Source organism: Entelurus aequoreus, linkage group LG14, assembly GCF_033978785.1.
Source record: "Entelurus aequoreus isolate RoL-2023_Sb linkage group LG14, RoL_Eaeq_v1.1, whole genome shotgun sequence".
Classification (NCBI taxonomy): Eukaryota; Metazoa; Chordata; class Actinopteri; order Syngnathiformes; family Syngnathidae; genus Entelurus; species Entelurus aequoreus.
The window spans coordinates 33,075,728-33,092,939 of record NC_084744.1 but is presented as its reverse complement, the minus strand read 5'-3'; the positions used below and the strand labels follow the sequence as shown (position 1 = coordinate 33,092,939).

At 36.9% G+C, this 17,212-nt stretch overlaps 1 protein-coding gene across 3 annotated transcripts in view; it reads right to left on the bottom strand.

The window, feature by feature from the left end:
- LOC133664771 (choline transporter-like protein 5-A) overlaps positions 1–17,005 on the bottom strand; it is a 49,290-nt gene extending 32,285 nt beyond the window's left edge. For all 3 annotated transcript variants that reach the window (XR_009828620.1, XM_062069670.1, XM_062069671.1), the window contains exons 1-11: positions 16,931–17,005; positions 14,097–14,145; positions 13,452–13,525; positions 12,331–12,415; positions 10,248–10,332; positions 8,799–8,927; positions 5,364–5,424; positions 5,201–5,303; positions 3,912–3,995; positions 3,614–3,726; positions 3,368–3,499 (exon numbers count right to left, since the gene is read on the bottom strand). Coding sequence is in view for 2 of the 3 variants with exons in the window: in XM_062069670.1 (XP_061925654.1) it covers positions 3,368–3,499; positions 3,614–3,726; positions 3,912–3,995; positions 5,201–5,303; positions 5,364–5,424; positions 8,799–8,927; positions 10,248–10,332; positions 12,331–12,415; positions 13,452–13,525; positions 14,097–14,145; positions 16,931–16,988 (973 nt within the window). In the remaining variant the exon portion in view is untranslated. The remainder of the gene's footprint in view (positions 1–3,367; positions 3,500–3,613; positions 3,727–3,911; positions 3,996–5,200; positions 5,304–5,363; positions 5,425–8,798; positions 8,928–10,247; positions 10,333–12,330; positions 12,416–13,451; positions 13,526–14,096; positions 14,146–16,930) is intronic.
- Between the last annotated feature and the right edge of the window lie 207 nt (positions 17,006–17,212).

Below are 17,212 nucleotides of genomic sequence, written 5' to 3'. Positions count from 1 at the left end.
CAACATTCATTCACCGGTGTGAGCGGCACCGGGGACAAGGGTGAAGTGTCCTGCCCAAGGACACAACGGCATGGTAAGAGGCTGGGAGCAAACCTGCAACCCTCAGGTTTCTGACACGGGCGCTCTACCCACTACGCCATGCCGCCCCATGCTTAAAAGATCTAATACAAATGTCCCTGAGGAATGTAAGGTGGGAGTACTGTAATTACCTAACGTTACATTATTATTTTCCATAACAATTTAGCCCCCTCCACAATATTAACCCGACGTTAAAACAGAACTAGCTATTTATTGATTAGCAATTGCCGAATCATGTAACATTAGCTTAATGCTAAAAAGCCAGGTTACTATCACATTCTGTAACAGACAAATAATTTCATGTAGGCTAACGTTACCTACCTGCTACCTCTGTCTTTTTCTCGTTTCTCCTCCTCTTCTTTTCTATTTTTTCTTCCCTGGGCACCTGACAGTTTTGGCCGTTTTGACATCTTGTGTTGATTTTTTGATGTGGTGAAGTCCAAAAAGAGTCATGATACGGGAAGGGAGGGGGCGCACCGTGCGGGGGGAGGGGAGGGGGTGTAATGTTGTAACAAATAATATTTTTATTAAATAGGCTTTACTTTGCATTTTAATTAACGTGGGATTATTTTTTGTATTTAGAAATAATAGTACCAACTTTTTTTTTTTTTTCTCCAACATTTGTGGCACTGGCGTGGCGCCCCCTGATGGACGGCGCCCTTGGCATTTGCCTATACGGAGTCACGCACCTGTTTTCACTGATCATGTCACTATTTAAATCTGTCTGTTTCTGTTGGTCTTTCTGGCGACATCACTTTCATGCTCCACATTGATGCCCTGCACACTTTTTCATCACGCTTCTTCATGCCATGTTCACAGTTCCTTGTCAAGTAAGTTTGTGTTTAATGTCTATAGTTCTCCGCCTTTGTGCGCGCCTTTTATTTGTACTTTTTTTTAGTCACGTCTCGCATGCGCCAATTTTCCGTTGCCTTCTGGGAGAACAAACCACGCCATAGACCCAGTCATGACAAATATGACAATAATAATAATTATAATAATAATATAGCAGTAATAATCATACAAATAATAATGTATTTTAAATATGACATGAATGACAATAATAATAAAAAATAATAATTGCAATAATAATAATAATAATAATGTATTTTAAATATGACATGTATGACAATAATAATAATAAAATAAAAAATAAAAATATATATATTTTAAATATGACATGTATGACAATAATAATCCAAAATAATATTAATAATGTATTTTAAATATGACATGTATGACAATTATAATCAAAAAACATAATAGCAATAATAATAATAATAATAATAATGTATTTTAAATATGACATGTATGACAATAATTATAATAATAATATAGCAATAATAATAATACAAATAATGTATTTTAAATATGACATGAATGACAATAATCAAAAATAATAATAATAGCAATAATAATAATAATAATAATAATAATGATAACGTATTTTAAATATGACATGTACAACAATAATAATACAAAAATAATAATAATAATGTATTTTAAATATGACATGTATGACAATAATAACCAAAAATAATAACACAAATAATGTATTTTAAATATGACATGTATGACAATATGTATAATAATAATAATAATAGCAATAATAATACTACTCCTAATAATAATAATAATAATAATAATAATAATAATAATAATAATAATAACAATCATGTATTTTAAATATGACATGTACGATATAATTCATCATAGAAATAATGAAAATAATAGCAATACTAATACTACTCCTAATAATAATAATACTAATAACAATAATGCGATGAGGTGGCGACTTGTCCAGGTTTGTACCCCGCCTTCCGCCCGATTGTAGCTGAGATAGGCTCCAGCGCCCCCCGCGACCCCGAAGGGAATAAGCGGTAGAAAATGGATGGATGGATGGATGGATACTACTCCTAATAATAATAATACTAATAACAATAATGTGTTTTAAATATGACATGTATTATAATATTAATCATAAAAATAATGAACATAATAGCAGTACTAATACTAATAATAATAATCACGTATTTTAAATATGACATGTATGATAAAAATAATAATAATAGAAATAATGATAATCATAATAATAATGATTATAATAATCATTTATTTTAATTATGTCATGTATATTAATCATCATAAAAATAATGAAAATAATAGCAATGATAATAATACTACTAATAATAATAATGATAATAATAATCATGTATTTTAAATTTGACCTGGATGCCAATAATAATAATAACAATAATGTAAATAATAGCCATAATGATGATGATAATAATAATAATAATAATAATATATCTTAAATATGACTCGTATAATAATAATATACATACAAATAATAATGAATATAATAGCAATAATAATACTAATAAGGATAATAACAATGATAAGAATAATAATAATAATAATAATAATAATCATGTATCATAAATATGACATATATGATAATAATCATAAAAATAATGGAAATAGCAACAATAATAATAAAAATAATAGCAATAATAATAATAATGATAATTATATTAATGTATTCTAAATATGACATGCATGATAATAATAATAATGAAAATAATCGCATTAATAATATTAATGATAATAATAGTAATTTATTTTAAATATGACATGTATGATAATAATAAAAATGATATTAATAGTAATCATGTTTTTTAAATATGACATGTATGATAATAATCATAAAAATTATGAAAATGATAGTAATCATACTGCTAATAATAATAATGTAATTTAAATATGACATGTATGGTAATAATAATCCTAAAAATAACAATATTAAGGAAAATAGTAGCAATAATAATAATAATAATAATAATGATAATGTATGTTAAATATGACATGTATGATAATAATAATAATCATAAACATAATAATAAAAATAATAGCAATAATAATCATATTAAAAATAATAATTATGATAATAATAATAATGTATTTTAAATATGACATGATAATAATCATAAAAATACTAATAATAAGGAAAATAATAGGACTAATAACAACAATGTATTTTAAATATGACATGTATGTTAACAATTGTAATAATAATAATAATGAAAATAATAGTAATAATAATAATTATTATTATAATTACATTAATGATAATAATATATAAAAAATATCAAAAAAGACCCCACTTACTTTGATACTATGAGAGATGTCGGCAAAAAAAATTAAAAATAATAATATTTTATACGGTGGGAGCTTTTTGCCGATATGGGATCAATACCATGATCAGATGTAGACAAGAGAAGCCAAGACTTGCATAAAATGATCCAGGTTTGCTTGAGCTGGAGATAGACTTTGATATCCGCCTGCAGGCCCACTTCCACCATGGACACCTCAGAACCTTGGCTCCGTGCCAGCTGGGTCAACTCCGAGGCACAGAACCACAGACCTGCATGGTCACACAGAACCACAGACCTGCATGGTCACACAGAACCACAGACCTGCATGGTCACACGATCAATGCAATGGAGTCCCACAGGGAGTGGGTGGTGGGAGAGCATACCGTAGGACAGAAGGAGTGTGACGGCCATGATGGTGGTCCACAGCAGCAGCTGGGCGGTGAACCTGAGCAGCACCATGAAGAGCAGGCTGAAGAACCAGGACATCAGCAGACTTCTGCAAACCCAGTGATGAGGAGAAATATTCAAGGTAATCGGCGTGTGTGTGTGTGTGTGTGTGTGTGTGTGTGTGTGTGTGTGTGTGTGTGTGTGTGTGTGTGTGTGTGTGTGTGTGTGTGTGTGTGTGTGTGTGTGTGTGTGTGTGTGTGTGTGTGTGTGTGGTGTGTGTGTGTGTGTTTTTACACAAGAATCCAAGGCCAGGACTCGGCATAATCTTCCACTATCTCCTGTCCTAACTGCTGAGTGTCCACCAGTCCTCGTAGTTGTCTGCAAACATGACACGTACACGTCTGAATAGAAGCTAACATATACATATATACATACATATGTAAATATATTTATTTATATATATATATATATAAATATATACTGTATATATACACATGTATATATACATATACATATACATAAAGATACATATATACACATATATAGCCATATACAGAGCAGAGCTCCAACCCTTAGATGAATCGGGTACTTTTGATTCACCTGTCACAGAACGCATGCACAGCTTGAGGATTCATCAAGTACCCGTGAGTCAGTGAAACCTGAGTCTTCACCAAGTAGCCGTGGGTCAGTAAAACCCGAGTCTTTATCAAGTTCCCGTGAGTGAGTGAAACCTAAGTCTTCATCGAGTATGTGTCAGTCAAGGAAATCTGAGTCTTCATCAAGTACCCGTGAGTCAGTAAAACCTGAATCTTCATCAAGTAGAGTGAATCACTGAAGCCTGAGTCTTCATCGAGTACCCATGAATCAGTGAAACCCGAGTTATCATCAAGGTACCCATGAGTCAGTGAAACCTGAGTCTTCATCTACTACCTGTGAGTCAGTGAAAGACAAGTCTTTGTCAAATACCTGTGAGTCAGTGAAATCTGAGTCTTCACCAAGTAGCCGTGGGTCAGTAAAACCCGAGTCTTTATCAAGTTCCCGTGAGTGAGTGAAACCTAAGTCTTCATCGAGTATGCGTCAGTCAATGAAATCTGAGTCTTCATCAAGTACCCGTGAGTCAGTAAAACCTGAATCTTCATCAAGTAGAGTGAATCACTGAAGCCTGAGTCTTCGAGTACCCATGAATCAGTGAAACCTGAGTTATCATCAAGGTACCCATGAGTCAGTGAAACCTGAGTCTTCATCTACTACCTGTGAGTCAGTGAAAGACAAGTCTTTGTCAAATACCCGTGAGTCAGTGAAATCTGAGTCTTCACCATGTAGCCGTGGGTCAGTAAAACCAGAGTCTTTATCAAGTTCCCGTGAGTGAGTGAAACCTAAGTCTTCATCGAGTATGCATCAGTCAATGAAATCTGAGTCTTCATCAAGTACCCGTGAGTCAGTGAAACCTGAGTCTTCATCGTGTACCCGTCAGGCAGTGAAATCTGAGTTTTCATCAAGTACCCGTGAGTCAGTGAAACATGAGTCTTCACCAAGTACCCGTGAGAATAAAAACATGTGGTATAAAAAAGTGAGATCAATACTTGGAGAGGTCTTGGAAGTCGGTGACACTTTGTGTGGTTCCAAGAAGGTCCTTGGACTTTGACTTATTCAGACTGAGGACATCTGGGAGACACCTGTGAAGATCTGACACACCCACACACATGAAAACAATGACATGATAGAAAAAGTGGGCGTGGTCCTCACATGGTCTACTTGGCACAATCATGGAGGGACAGTCCTGGTCTCTCAGGACCTGAGACACAGCCTGCAAGAGTCCAAACATAAACAAACTCATGTTTAAACACAAATTAAGTATGTCTGCATAATTTATCTGTGACGTTCCAACAGGAAATAAATGCCTTACTACAAATGTTGCTAGCTTGAGGCTAATTTACATTGGATACGCCATTAGCATTAGCCATTTTACATGGCGATTTCAACGCCTCCAAAATGGGGTAATGACAATTACACCTGGGATACAAGTTACAATCAAACAGTCAGTCAGTATATATATATATATATATATATATATATATATATATATATATATATATATATATATATATATATATATATATATATATATATATACACTGTATATATGTGGCAGACGGTGGACATTACAAAGGCCATCAGTTCTGGTTTAGGGTGTGTTTACACGCATCTTCTAGAATGAAATATACAGAGTCTAACATCTAACAGCAGTGTGACACCAGAACTGTCCAGGTGGTGGCAGACTTGAGCCTACTTAGGTTCCTGACCAGTCTTTTCACTCAGGAGGAGAGTTTTGGTCTTCTTCCAGATGGAATCATAATACTTTTTATATATAATACATAGTGGAGAAATACAGTGGATCTAAAAGGATCCCTTGCAATGATGTTAGTACTTGTATGTTTGCAGAGTCCACCTTGGTAGACCTCACTCCCTGACACCTTGAGAACTTAGGCCAGACTCCCAGACTCTGATTCGAAAGACCCAGGTTCGAGCCCCGGGTGGAACGGAGGTAGGGGCTGGACCAGGCAGGTTAAACCGGTGCCGTGACCCGGATTTGAGTCCAATTTAGGGTGGCTAACCAGTGCAGTTGTGCTCGTGTGGACCTTGGTAAACCTCACTCCCTGACACCTCAAGAGCTTGTGCTGGACTTCGAGTTGACACCACCGCTCAACTCTTATTCAGAAGACCCAGGTTTGAGCCCTGGGTGGAAACAGAAGCAGGAGCTGGACAAGGCATGTTAAACCAGTGCCGTGAACCGCATTAGATTCCGGTTTAGGGTGACAAGTTTAACAGAGGCCAATCAGTGCAGCTGTGCTTGTGTGGATGTTGGTAAACCTCGCTCCCTAGGTTGGAACACTGGCGTGCAAACGAAAGCAGGGGCTGGACCAGGCAGGTTAAGCCGGTGCCGTGATCTGGATGACAGTGTTTTAGGGTAGAATGCCAGGGCAGCTGTGCTCGTGTGGACTTTGGTAAACCTCACTCCTTGACAGCTTAAGAGCTTGCGCTGGACTCCGAGTTGACACCGCCTTTCGGTTTTTATTCGGAAGACACAAGCTTGAGCCCTAGGTGGAAACGGAAGCAGAGGCTGGATTAAGAAGACTAAACCGGTGCCGTGAGCCACATTAGAGTCCGGTTTAGAGTGACAAGTTTAACGGGAGACCAACCAATGCAGCTGTGCTCGTGTGGACATTGGTAAACCTCACTCCCTGACACCTTACGAGCTTGCGCTGGACTCCGAGTTGACACCGCCTTTCGGTTCTTATTCGGAAGACCCAAGGTTGAGCCCTGGTTGGAAACGGAAGCAGGGACTGGACCAGGCAGTTTAAAGCAATGCCGTGACCCGGATGACAGTGAGGTTTAGTGTGGCAAGCCAGTGCAGCAGTGCTCGTGTGGACCTTGGTAAACTTCACTCCCTGACATAGCTTGCGCTGGACTCCGAGTTGACACCGCCTCTTGACTCTTATTCGGAAGACCCAGGTTTGAGCTCTGAGTGGAAACGGAAGCAGGGGCTGGACTAGGAAGACTAAACCAGTGCCGTGAGCCACATTAGAGTCCGGTTTAGGGTGACAAGTTTAACGGAGGCTAACCAGTGCAGCTGTGCTAGTGTGGATGTTGGTAAACCTCACTCCCCAGGTTCGAGCCCTGGGTAGAAACGCATACAGGGACTGGACCAGGCAGGTTAAGCTGGTGCCTTGACCTGGATGACAGTGAGGTTTAGGGTAGAAAGCCAAGGCAGCTGTGCTCGTGTGGACTTTGGTAAACCTCACTCCTTGACACCTTAAGAGCTAGCGCTGGACTCCGAATTGACACTGCCTTTCGGTTCTTATTCGGAAGACCCAGGTTTGAGCCCTGGGTAGAAACGGAAGCAGAAGCTGTAGTAGGAAAGTTTAAACCGGTACCGTGAGCCACATTGGAGTCCAGTTTAGGGTGACAAGTTTAACGGTGGCCAACCAGTGCAGCTGTGCTCGTGTGGACCTTGCTAAACCTCACTCCCTGACACCTTAAGAGCTTGGGCTGGACTCCGAATTGACACCGCCTCTCGACTCTCATTCGGCAGACCCAGGTTCGAGCCCTGGGTAGAAACGGAAGCAGAGGCTGGACCAGGCATGTTGAACCGGTGCCGTGAGCCGCATTAGATTCCGGTTTAGGGTGACAAGTTTAACAGAGGCCAACCAGTGCAGCTGTACTTGTGCGGATGTTGGTAAACCTTGCTCCCTAGGATCGAACCCTGGGTGCAAACGGAAGCAGGGGCTGGACCAGGCAGGTTAAGCCGGTGCCGTGACCTGGATGACAGTGAGGTTTAGGGTAGAAAGCCAGGGCAGCTGTGCTTGTTTTGACTTTGGTAAACCTCACTCCTTGACACCTTAAGAGCTTGCGCTGGACTCCGAATTGACACTGCCTTTTGGTTCTTATTCGGAAGACCCAGGTTTGAGCCCTAGGTGGAAACGGAAGCAGAGGCTGGACTCGGAAGACTAAACCGGTGCCGTGAGCCACATTGGAGTCCAGTTAAGGGTGACAAGTTTAACGGTGGCCAACCAGTGGAGCTGAGCTCGTGTGGACCTTTGTAAACCTCACTCCCTGACACCTGAAGAGCTTACGCTGGACTCCGAGTTGACACTGCCTTTCGGTTCTTATTCGGAAGCCCCAGGCTTGAGCCCTCTGTGAAAACGGGAGTAGAGGCTGGACCAGGCGGGTTAAGCCGGTGCCTGTGCTCGTGTGGACGTTGGTAAAACACTTTACTTGACACTTTTAGCTCGGTGCCTAGCGCTGGCTGGTGTTGGTTGCACTTACACCCCTAAACCTCACTCTCATCCGGCTCAGAGTCGTGTATAGAGACTATGGTCAACTTGGTTTCAAAGTTGTGAGGGGATTTTGACCAACCAGAGAGAGTATGGCCAGAGGATCTCCTAAATGATTGGTCAAAAGCTCCTCACGTGGGGGCAACTTTGAAATCGAGTAGGCCATACTCTCTCTCCGGGTCACGACACCACCGGTTCAGCCCCCCGTTTCCATTCCACCCTGGGCTTGATCCTGGGTCTTTTGAATGAGAGTCGAGTGTGTTAGGCCCTGAGCTAAAAGCCCGAGCTCCCAAGTCAGTACAGGGTGTTAGGGACCTGCACCGTAACGGTCATTTAGTGTTGCTACCTTCTCAGGATGATTGAAGCCAGGTTTACAGAAGTCTTTGTAGTAATCCCAGTACGTGTTGCCGAGTTTGTGCTGCAGCTGCATCTCCGAATAAGTTGCGAGTCGGTCAGGACACTCGGACACACAAATCTGAAACAAAGACACAGAAAGTCATACTAAGTCATCAATGTCTTACCGCTATAAATAGGGACGTAACGATTGATAGACCGTGGTAAAACTCTAGACGGTGAGTAGTACCATTTCAAATGTTCATTGTCGTAAAGCCATGACTGATTTTTGCACCTTAACTAAACCCAGGGACCTGCTCGGTGGCCTTGTGGTAAGAGTGTCCGCCCTGAGATCGGTAGGTCGTGAGTTCAAACCCCGGCTGAGTCATACCAAAGAAAAGACTAAGAAAGTTGAGGAATGCTCATCAAAGACTTGTTTGGAACATCCCACAGGTGAACAGGCTAATTGGGAACAGGTGGGTGCCACGAATGGGTATAAAAGCAGCACAAACAAGGACGGGGCGAGGGTCACCACTTTGTCAACACCTGATGAGAGTGCGGAAATACGACCATATCACACCAATTTTCAAATCCCTTCACTGGCTTCCTGTTCCACTCAGGATTGAATACAAAGTCTCCCTACTAACCCACCAGTGCCTCCATGGAAATGCCCCCCTCTACCTCAAAGAACTGCTCACCCCCAAATCCTCCACACGACACCTCCGCTCCGGACCGGCTAACCTCCTCCAACCTCCGAGGACAAAGCTACGAACTATGGGGAGACCGGGCTTCCTGCTCCGCCGCTCCCAGCTTGTGGAATGCTCTCCCTGACCACCTGAGGGCACCACAGACTGTGGATGCTTTTAAAAGAGGCTTAAAAACCCTTCTTTTAAAAAAAAAAAGCCTTTTTATAAATATATGCATACTAGTTCTAGCTATTAGGCTGTTCTAGTTTTTATTTTTATTTTTTATTATCTTTTTATTATTATTATTATTTTCAATACACTGTAGCTCTTTGAGGTTGTTTGCTCAATGTAAAGTGCTTTTTTACAAATAAAATCTATTATTATTATTATAAATGCGGGTGGAAATTGTTTCAGAACAACATTTCTCAACCAGCTATTGCAAGGAATTTAGGAATTTCACCATCTATGGTCTGCCCTCAGGCGGTACTGCATCAAAAAGCCCCACCAGTGTGTAAAGGATATCACCACATGTGCCCGGGAACACTTCAGAAAACCACTGTCAGTAACTGCAGTCGGTCGCTACATCTGTAAGTGCAAGTTAAGACTCTACTATGCAAGGCCACAGCCATTTATCAACAACACCCGGAACCATAGACAGCTTCAAAGTGGAAAAGTGTTTAATGCATTTTGTGTCTATTTAGTAAAACAAATGAATACAACTTTTTGGAACAAAGCCCTCATAAATAAAAAAACGTATTTCTTGAGTTTTTGAGTACCTGAGTTGTTGGGCAGTGCAGGTTGATGAGCAAGGCAGGACTGGCACACTTGAAGATGTTGAAGTAGAAAACATTTGGCTTCTTCCTGGGGAAAAAACAAAACAAAACAACTTTAAAAGTAGCTTTTATTCATTGCATTTCTCAGTCCCACTTGCAAGATATTGTAGTTACAGTTGCAAGTCCATGGCAGTAGGTGGCAGTAGTGGTCTAGTCTTGTGTTGCGCCCCAAAAAGTGTTAATACTGTAAGTATTGCAATTATTACGCAGTTTGATTGTAACGCGCATCGTAGTTGTAGTTTTCACGAACAACTTTGAAGGTGTTGAAATCGCCATGTAAAATCGCTAATGCTAACCAGTAGCATGTCAAAAGCAGAGCCAATCTACTGTTTGTTAGCATCAAGCTAGCGCATTTTATGGAAAAGTGAACGAAGCGTTGTTTTTTTCCCTTTACCTGGCATTGAAAATTGCAACATTGCCTTGAAGCAGCTTGGCTGAGACTGCTACGTGTTAGCGCGCTAACTTTTATAGCTAACTTTCATAGCTAATTTTACAGTCGTACACCTCTGAGTCATATAACTGGATATTGACATATGCTAATTGTTAGCACGCTAACTTTTTTAGCTAAAGTTACAGCCGTACGTGAAACATACTAGTTGTTAGCATGCTAATTCTTTTAGCTAATTTTTCAGCCGTAAACCTCAAAGTCATATTACTTAATATGTGACACATTCTAATTGCTGGCATAATAACCTCAGCATGTTAGCATGCTATTTTTGGGCGCTAATTTTGCAGCCGTACATCTCAGAATCATATAACTTGATACCTGATACATGCTAAAAGTTTGCATGCTATTTTCAGCATATTAGCATGCTAACTTTTTAAGCAGATTTTGCAGCTGTACATATCAGAGTCATATAACTTGATGCTGGATGCATGTTAACTGTTAGCATGCAATTTTCAGCATATTAGCATGCTAACTTTCTAAGCAAATTTTGCAGTTCTACATCTCAGTCATATATACATTTTAATTGTGGGCAAAATAACTTTAGCATGTTAGCATGCTATTTTGGGGGGCTAATTTTACATCTTAGAGTCATATAACTTGATACTTGATACATGCTAACTGTTAGCATGCCATTTACAGCATATTAGCATGCTAAATTTTTAAGCTAATTTTGCAGCTGTATATATCAGAGTCATATAACTTAATACTGGATGCATGCTAACTGTTAGAATGCTATTTTCAGCATATTAGCATGCTAACTTTTAAAGCTAATTTTGCAGCTGTACATCTCAGTCATATATACATTCTAATTATGGGCAAAATAACTTTAGCATGTTAGCATGCTATTTTTGGGGGCTAATTTCACATCTTAGAGTCATATAACTTGATACTTGATACATGCTAACTGTTAGCATGCTATTTTCAGCATATTAGCATGCTAACTTTTTAAGCTAATTTTGCAGCTGTACATCTCAGTCATATATACATTTTAATTGTGGGCAAAATAACTTTAGCATGTTAGCATGCTATTTTGGGGGGCTAATTTAACATCTTAGAGTCATATAACTTGATACTTGATACATGCTAACTGTTAGCATGCCATTTTCAGAATATTAGGATGCTAACTCTTTAAGCTAATTTTGCAGCTTTATATATCAGAGTCATATAACTTGATACTGGATGCATGCTAAAGCATGCTATTTTCAGCATATTAGCATGCTAACTTTTTAAGCAAATTTTACAGCTCTACATCTCAGTCATATATACATTTTAATTGTGGCCAAATAGCATGTTAGCATGCTATTTTTAGGGGCTAATTTTACATCTTAGAGTCATGTAACTTGATACATGCTAACTGTTAGCATGCCATTTTCAGCATATTAGCATGCTAACTTTTTAAGATAATTTTGCAGCTCTACACTTAGAGTCATGTAAGTCGATACGTCACACATTCTAATTGCTAGCATGCTAATTTTTTTAGGGTAATTTTGCAGCACTACACTTCAGAGTAATATAACTTGACCCTTGACAAATGCTAACATTTGAAATTAAAATACATATTTTATATGAATGACTCACGCATTGGACGTCCCCTTCTGCCCGCAAAACTCGCCATAACTGTTAGTCGGGTGGAGAAGCTTCCGGACGTCGCCGTGTAGCCATGCTGAAAAAAACATAAACAAACATGTCAAATAATAAGTACGGCCTGCTAGCATGCTAGGTTTTTTTTGCTAATAAATATATATGTATAAAGTATATATATTCATTGAAATATAAAATAACATACTTGTGATACTTTAGAAATGATACCGGTTAGCATGTTAACATTTAGTCACAAAATGTTCACAAGTGATTCCGTATGAAAACATTTTTGTATTTTTTTTCAAAGAACTAGAAGGTGCAATTTCGATTTAAATTTTGCGTAAATGCTGAAAATCCAGTCAGCACGGTAGCATAACAAAAATATGAGCAAAAAGAGTTATAAAAGCTAGCATGCTATGCTAACAATAGCATCTTATTGAGATACCAAAATATATGACACTGAATTGTATACTTGTTCAATTAGTTAAACAAGCTAGCATGCTAATGTTAGCATCCAGCAGCTATAGCGACCGTGAGCTAGGGTAACGTTATTTTAAATGTAAAAATTTAAAATATTGGCACTGTGGCGGCCATTTTGGTAGTTTTCACCTTTAAAACCAGTACAATATTTACTTATTTATTTTTCAAAGAACTAGAAAATACCATTTTAGTAGAAATTGTGTGTGGATGCTAACGATCCAACGCTGAACTGAAATGCTAACAGTCAGATTTTTGTATCTGGTCAGATATAGAAAAAAATATGGGCAAAAAGAGCTAAAAACCCTAGCATGCTAACATGCTAACAATAGCATGCTTACAGTGATCATTAGTGAAATACCAAAATATATGACACAGAGTTGAATACCTGCTAAATTAGCTAAAAAAAAACCATAGCATGTTAGCATGTAAAATGCTAACTGTAACATGCGTCAAATACCAAAATGTATAACTCTGAGGTGTGTGCCTGAAAATATTTGTTGAAAAGCCCAGCATGCTAATGTTAGCATGCATCTGGTGTAAAAGTGAGTTGTGTGGTTCAGGACAGGTGTGAAAAGTCCTCGGGTGTTGTTGGCCCCGACAGGATGTGAATTGTTGCTTTTCAGGTGAGGGGGACTCACCGACTACCCCCAGGCCGACGTAGGAAATAAGTACGAAGATGAAGAGCAAACAACAGAAGACATCAGTACAGCGTCTGTAAGACACAGAAGTACTTATTTAAGTACTCCTACTTCAAACTTACATCATGTTTATACTGTATGTAGTTAATGTTATATACACACACGTATATATATATATATATATATATATATATATATATATATATATATATATATATATATATATATATATATATATATATTATATATATATATATATATATATATATATATATATATATATATATATATATATATATATATATATATACACAGTATATATATATATACACACATTTTTACACACACATACATATATATATATATATATATATATATATATATATATATATATATATATATATATATATATATATATATATATATATTTATATATATATATATATATATATACATATATACACACACATACTTTATATATATATATATATATATATATATATATATATATATATATATATATATATATATATATATATATATATATATATATATATATATATATATATATATATATATATATATATATATGTCATTATATAAATGAAAAATAACTAAAAAATGAATGAAGTTTTGTTGACGTACCTTTTGTGCACAGGACCTCTGAAGGAAGCGTCAAATCTGTGAGGCTCCCCTGAACGCACAAGAAAACTAAATATAAACGTTAGCATGCTAACATATGAGAAGTTAGCTTAAGTTTGAGATGGCTCCAAGTTTCCAAATCCGGGATGTTTAGGCTCAAACAAACACAATTAGCACAAATAATAGCACAAAACTTTAGCATTTTATTTTTTGAAGATGCTAACCTCAGCGTGTTATAACGGGAACAGTGAGCATACTTGCAAGATGGCAAAAAGTATCACAAAGTATCAAAATCTACAAATTGTAGTTTTAAATGAATAACATTAGCTCAAATGCAAGCATGAAACATTAGCATGCGAACACTAGCATGATAATATGGGAAAAGTTAGCATACTTCTAAGATGGCGGAAAGTATCAACATCCACAAATTTCATCAAAAAGTATCAAAATCCACAATTGTTAGGTTTAAACGAATACAATTTGCTAAAATGCAAGCATGAACCATTAGCATGCTAACATTAGCATGATAATATGGGAAAGTTAGCATACTTGTAAGATGGCATAAAGTATCAAAATCCCCAAACTTCATCAAAAAGTAACAAAATCCACCAATTTTAGGTTTAAACGAATAAAACTAGCTAAAATGCAAGCATGAAACATTAGCATGCTAACATTAGCATGTTAACATAGGAAAACTTAGTATACTTCTAAGATGGCAGAGTATCAAAATCCCCAAACTTCATCAAAAAGTAACAAAATCCACCAATTTTAGGTTTAAACAAATAAAACTTGCTAAAATGCAAGCATGAAACATTAGCATGCTAACATTAGCATGTTAACATAAGAAAACTTAGTATACTTCTAAGATGGCAGAGTATCAAAATACACAAATTTCATCAAAAAGTATCAAAATACACAAATTTTAGGTTTAAACGAATGAAATTAGCTAAAATGCAAAAATGAAACATTAGCATGCTAACATTAGCGTGATAACGTAGGAAAAGTTAGTATATTTATTCGATGGCGGAAAGTATCAAAATCCACAAATTTTATCAAAAAGTATCAAAGCGTATCAAAATCCACAAAAATGTTTTTTAAACGAAAACAATTTGCTAAAATGCAAGCATGAAACATTAGCATGCTAACATTAGCATGATAACATAAGAAAAGTTAGCATACTTCTAAGATAACGGAAAGTATCAAAATCCACAAATTTCAATCAAAAAGTATCAATATCCACAAATTTTAGGTTTAAACGAATGAAATGAGCTAAAATGCAAAAATGAAACATTAGCATGCTAACATTAGCGTGATAACGTAGGAAAAGTTAGCATATTTATTCGATGGCGGAAAGTATTAAAATCCACAAATTTTATCAAAGTATCAAAGCATATCAAAATCCACAAATTTTTGTTTTAAACGAAAAAAAATTGCTAAAATGCAAGCATGAAAAATTATCATGCTAACATTAGCATGATAACATAGGACAACTTAGCATACTTCTAAGACAACGGAAAGTATCAAAATCCACAAATTTCAATCAAAAAGTATCAAAATCCACAAATTTTAGTTTAAACGGAAAAAAATTGGCTAAAATGCAAACATGACACATTAGCATGCTAACATTGACGTGATAATATGGGAAAAGTTAGCATACTTCTAAGATGGCGGAAAGTATCCAAATCCATGAATGTCATCAAAAAGTTTCAAAATCCACAAATTTGAGGTTTGAACGAATACAATTGGCTAAAATGCTAGCAAAAACAGTTAGCATGTTAACTATGGCACGCTAACATCGGAGAAACTATCCTTCTAAGATGGCCCCAAGTATCAAAAGTCATTACACTTGGGTTTAAACAAATACAATTTGCTAAAATGCGAGTACAGAACGTTAGCATGCTAACATATGTTAACATGTTATGTTATATTATTTTCATTTATTATGCGCCCCCCCAACCAACTGACAAAAAAATAAAATAAAATAAAACATTTATTATGCGCCCCCAACCAACGGAGAAAAAAATTTTTTTTTTTTTTTTAAAATAAATAAAATGAAACATATATACTTCCTGAATTTGCTGTGTACTAAACTACAAAATATAAGCATGTGTTACACAAAAGATGCGAGTGAAGTAAACACATGTTCAGAGCATTAGTGCAGATTAATTCTATCGGAGCTAATCTTCATCCTGGTGCTAACACAGTACTTGCTAGCACGCTAGCTGTTAGCATGAACAATTCTGCCAAAGATATAACAGCTGTCAGGACTTTATGCTTTAGCATGTTAGCATGTGTATCATGGCATAGCGATATAGCACTTTACCAAACAATACCTGTAGCAAGAGTTGTCCTCATAATAGAAGTTAGCGACAATGCTAGTCATTAGCATGAGCATTGTTAGCATTCATTTTGGGGGGAATACAGGACTTTACCTACGTATAATAGTAGCCATCTTGCTAAAAGCTGCTAGCTTTAGCATGTTTCATGATGTTAGCATTGTAGCAGAGATGTTTACTCACCATAAGAACATGATGCTAATGTTTACTCACCATAAGAACATGATGGTAATGTTTACTCACCATAAGAACAGGATGCTAATGTTTACTCACCATAAGAACATGATGCTAATGTTTACTCACCATAAGAACAGGATGCTAATGTTTACTCACCATAAGAACATGATGCTAATGTTTACTCACCATAAGAACAGGATGCTAATGTTTACTCACCATAAGAACAGGATGTTTACTCATCATAAGAACAGGATGCTAATGTTTACTCACCATAAGAACCGGATGCTAATGTTTACTCACCATAAGAACAGGATGTTTACTCACCATAAGAACAAGAGTGTGAAGCTGCAGAGACTTTGTGGGAGTGACGCTTTGTCGCCATGGCGATAGCAACAGCAAGAAGACATCAGAAAGGATAAACAGACATAATCTCTCTCTCTCTCTTTCTCTCGCTCTAATCCACTCTGACTAAGTCACTTTAGTTGTCTACACATGATTAACATTATTAATAACAGTAGTTAGGGCAGTCAGAGTTAATGATGAGTTTACTAGAAATTATTTTAATAAACTAACATAGGCATAAAACAAAGACAATATTGGAGAACA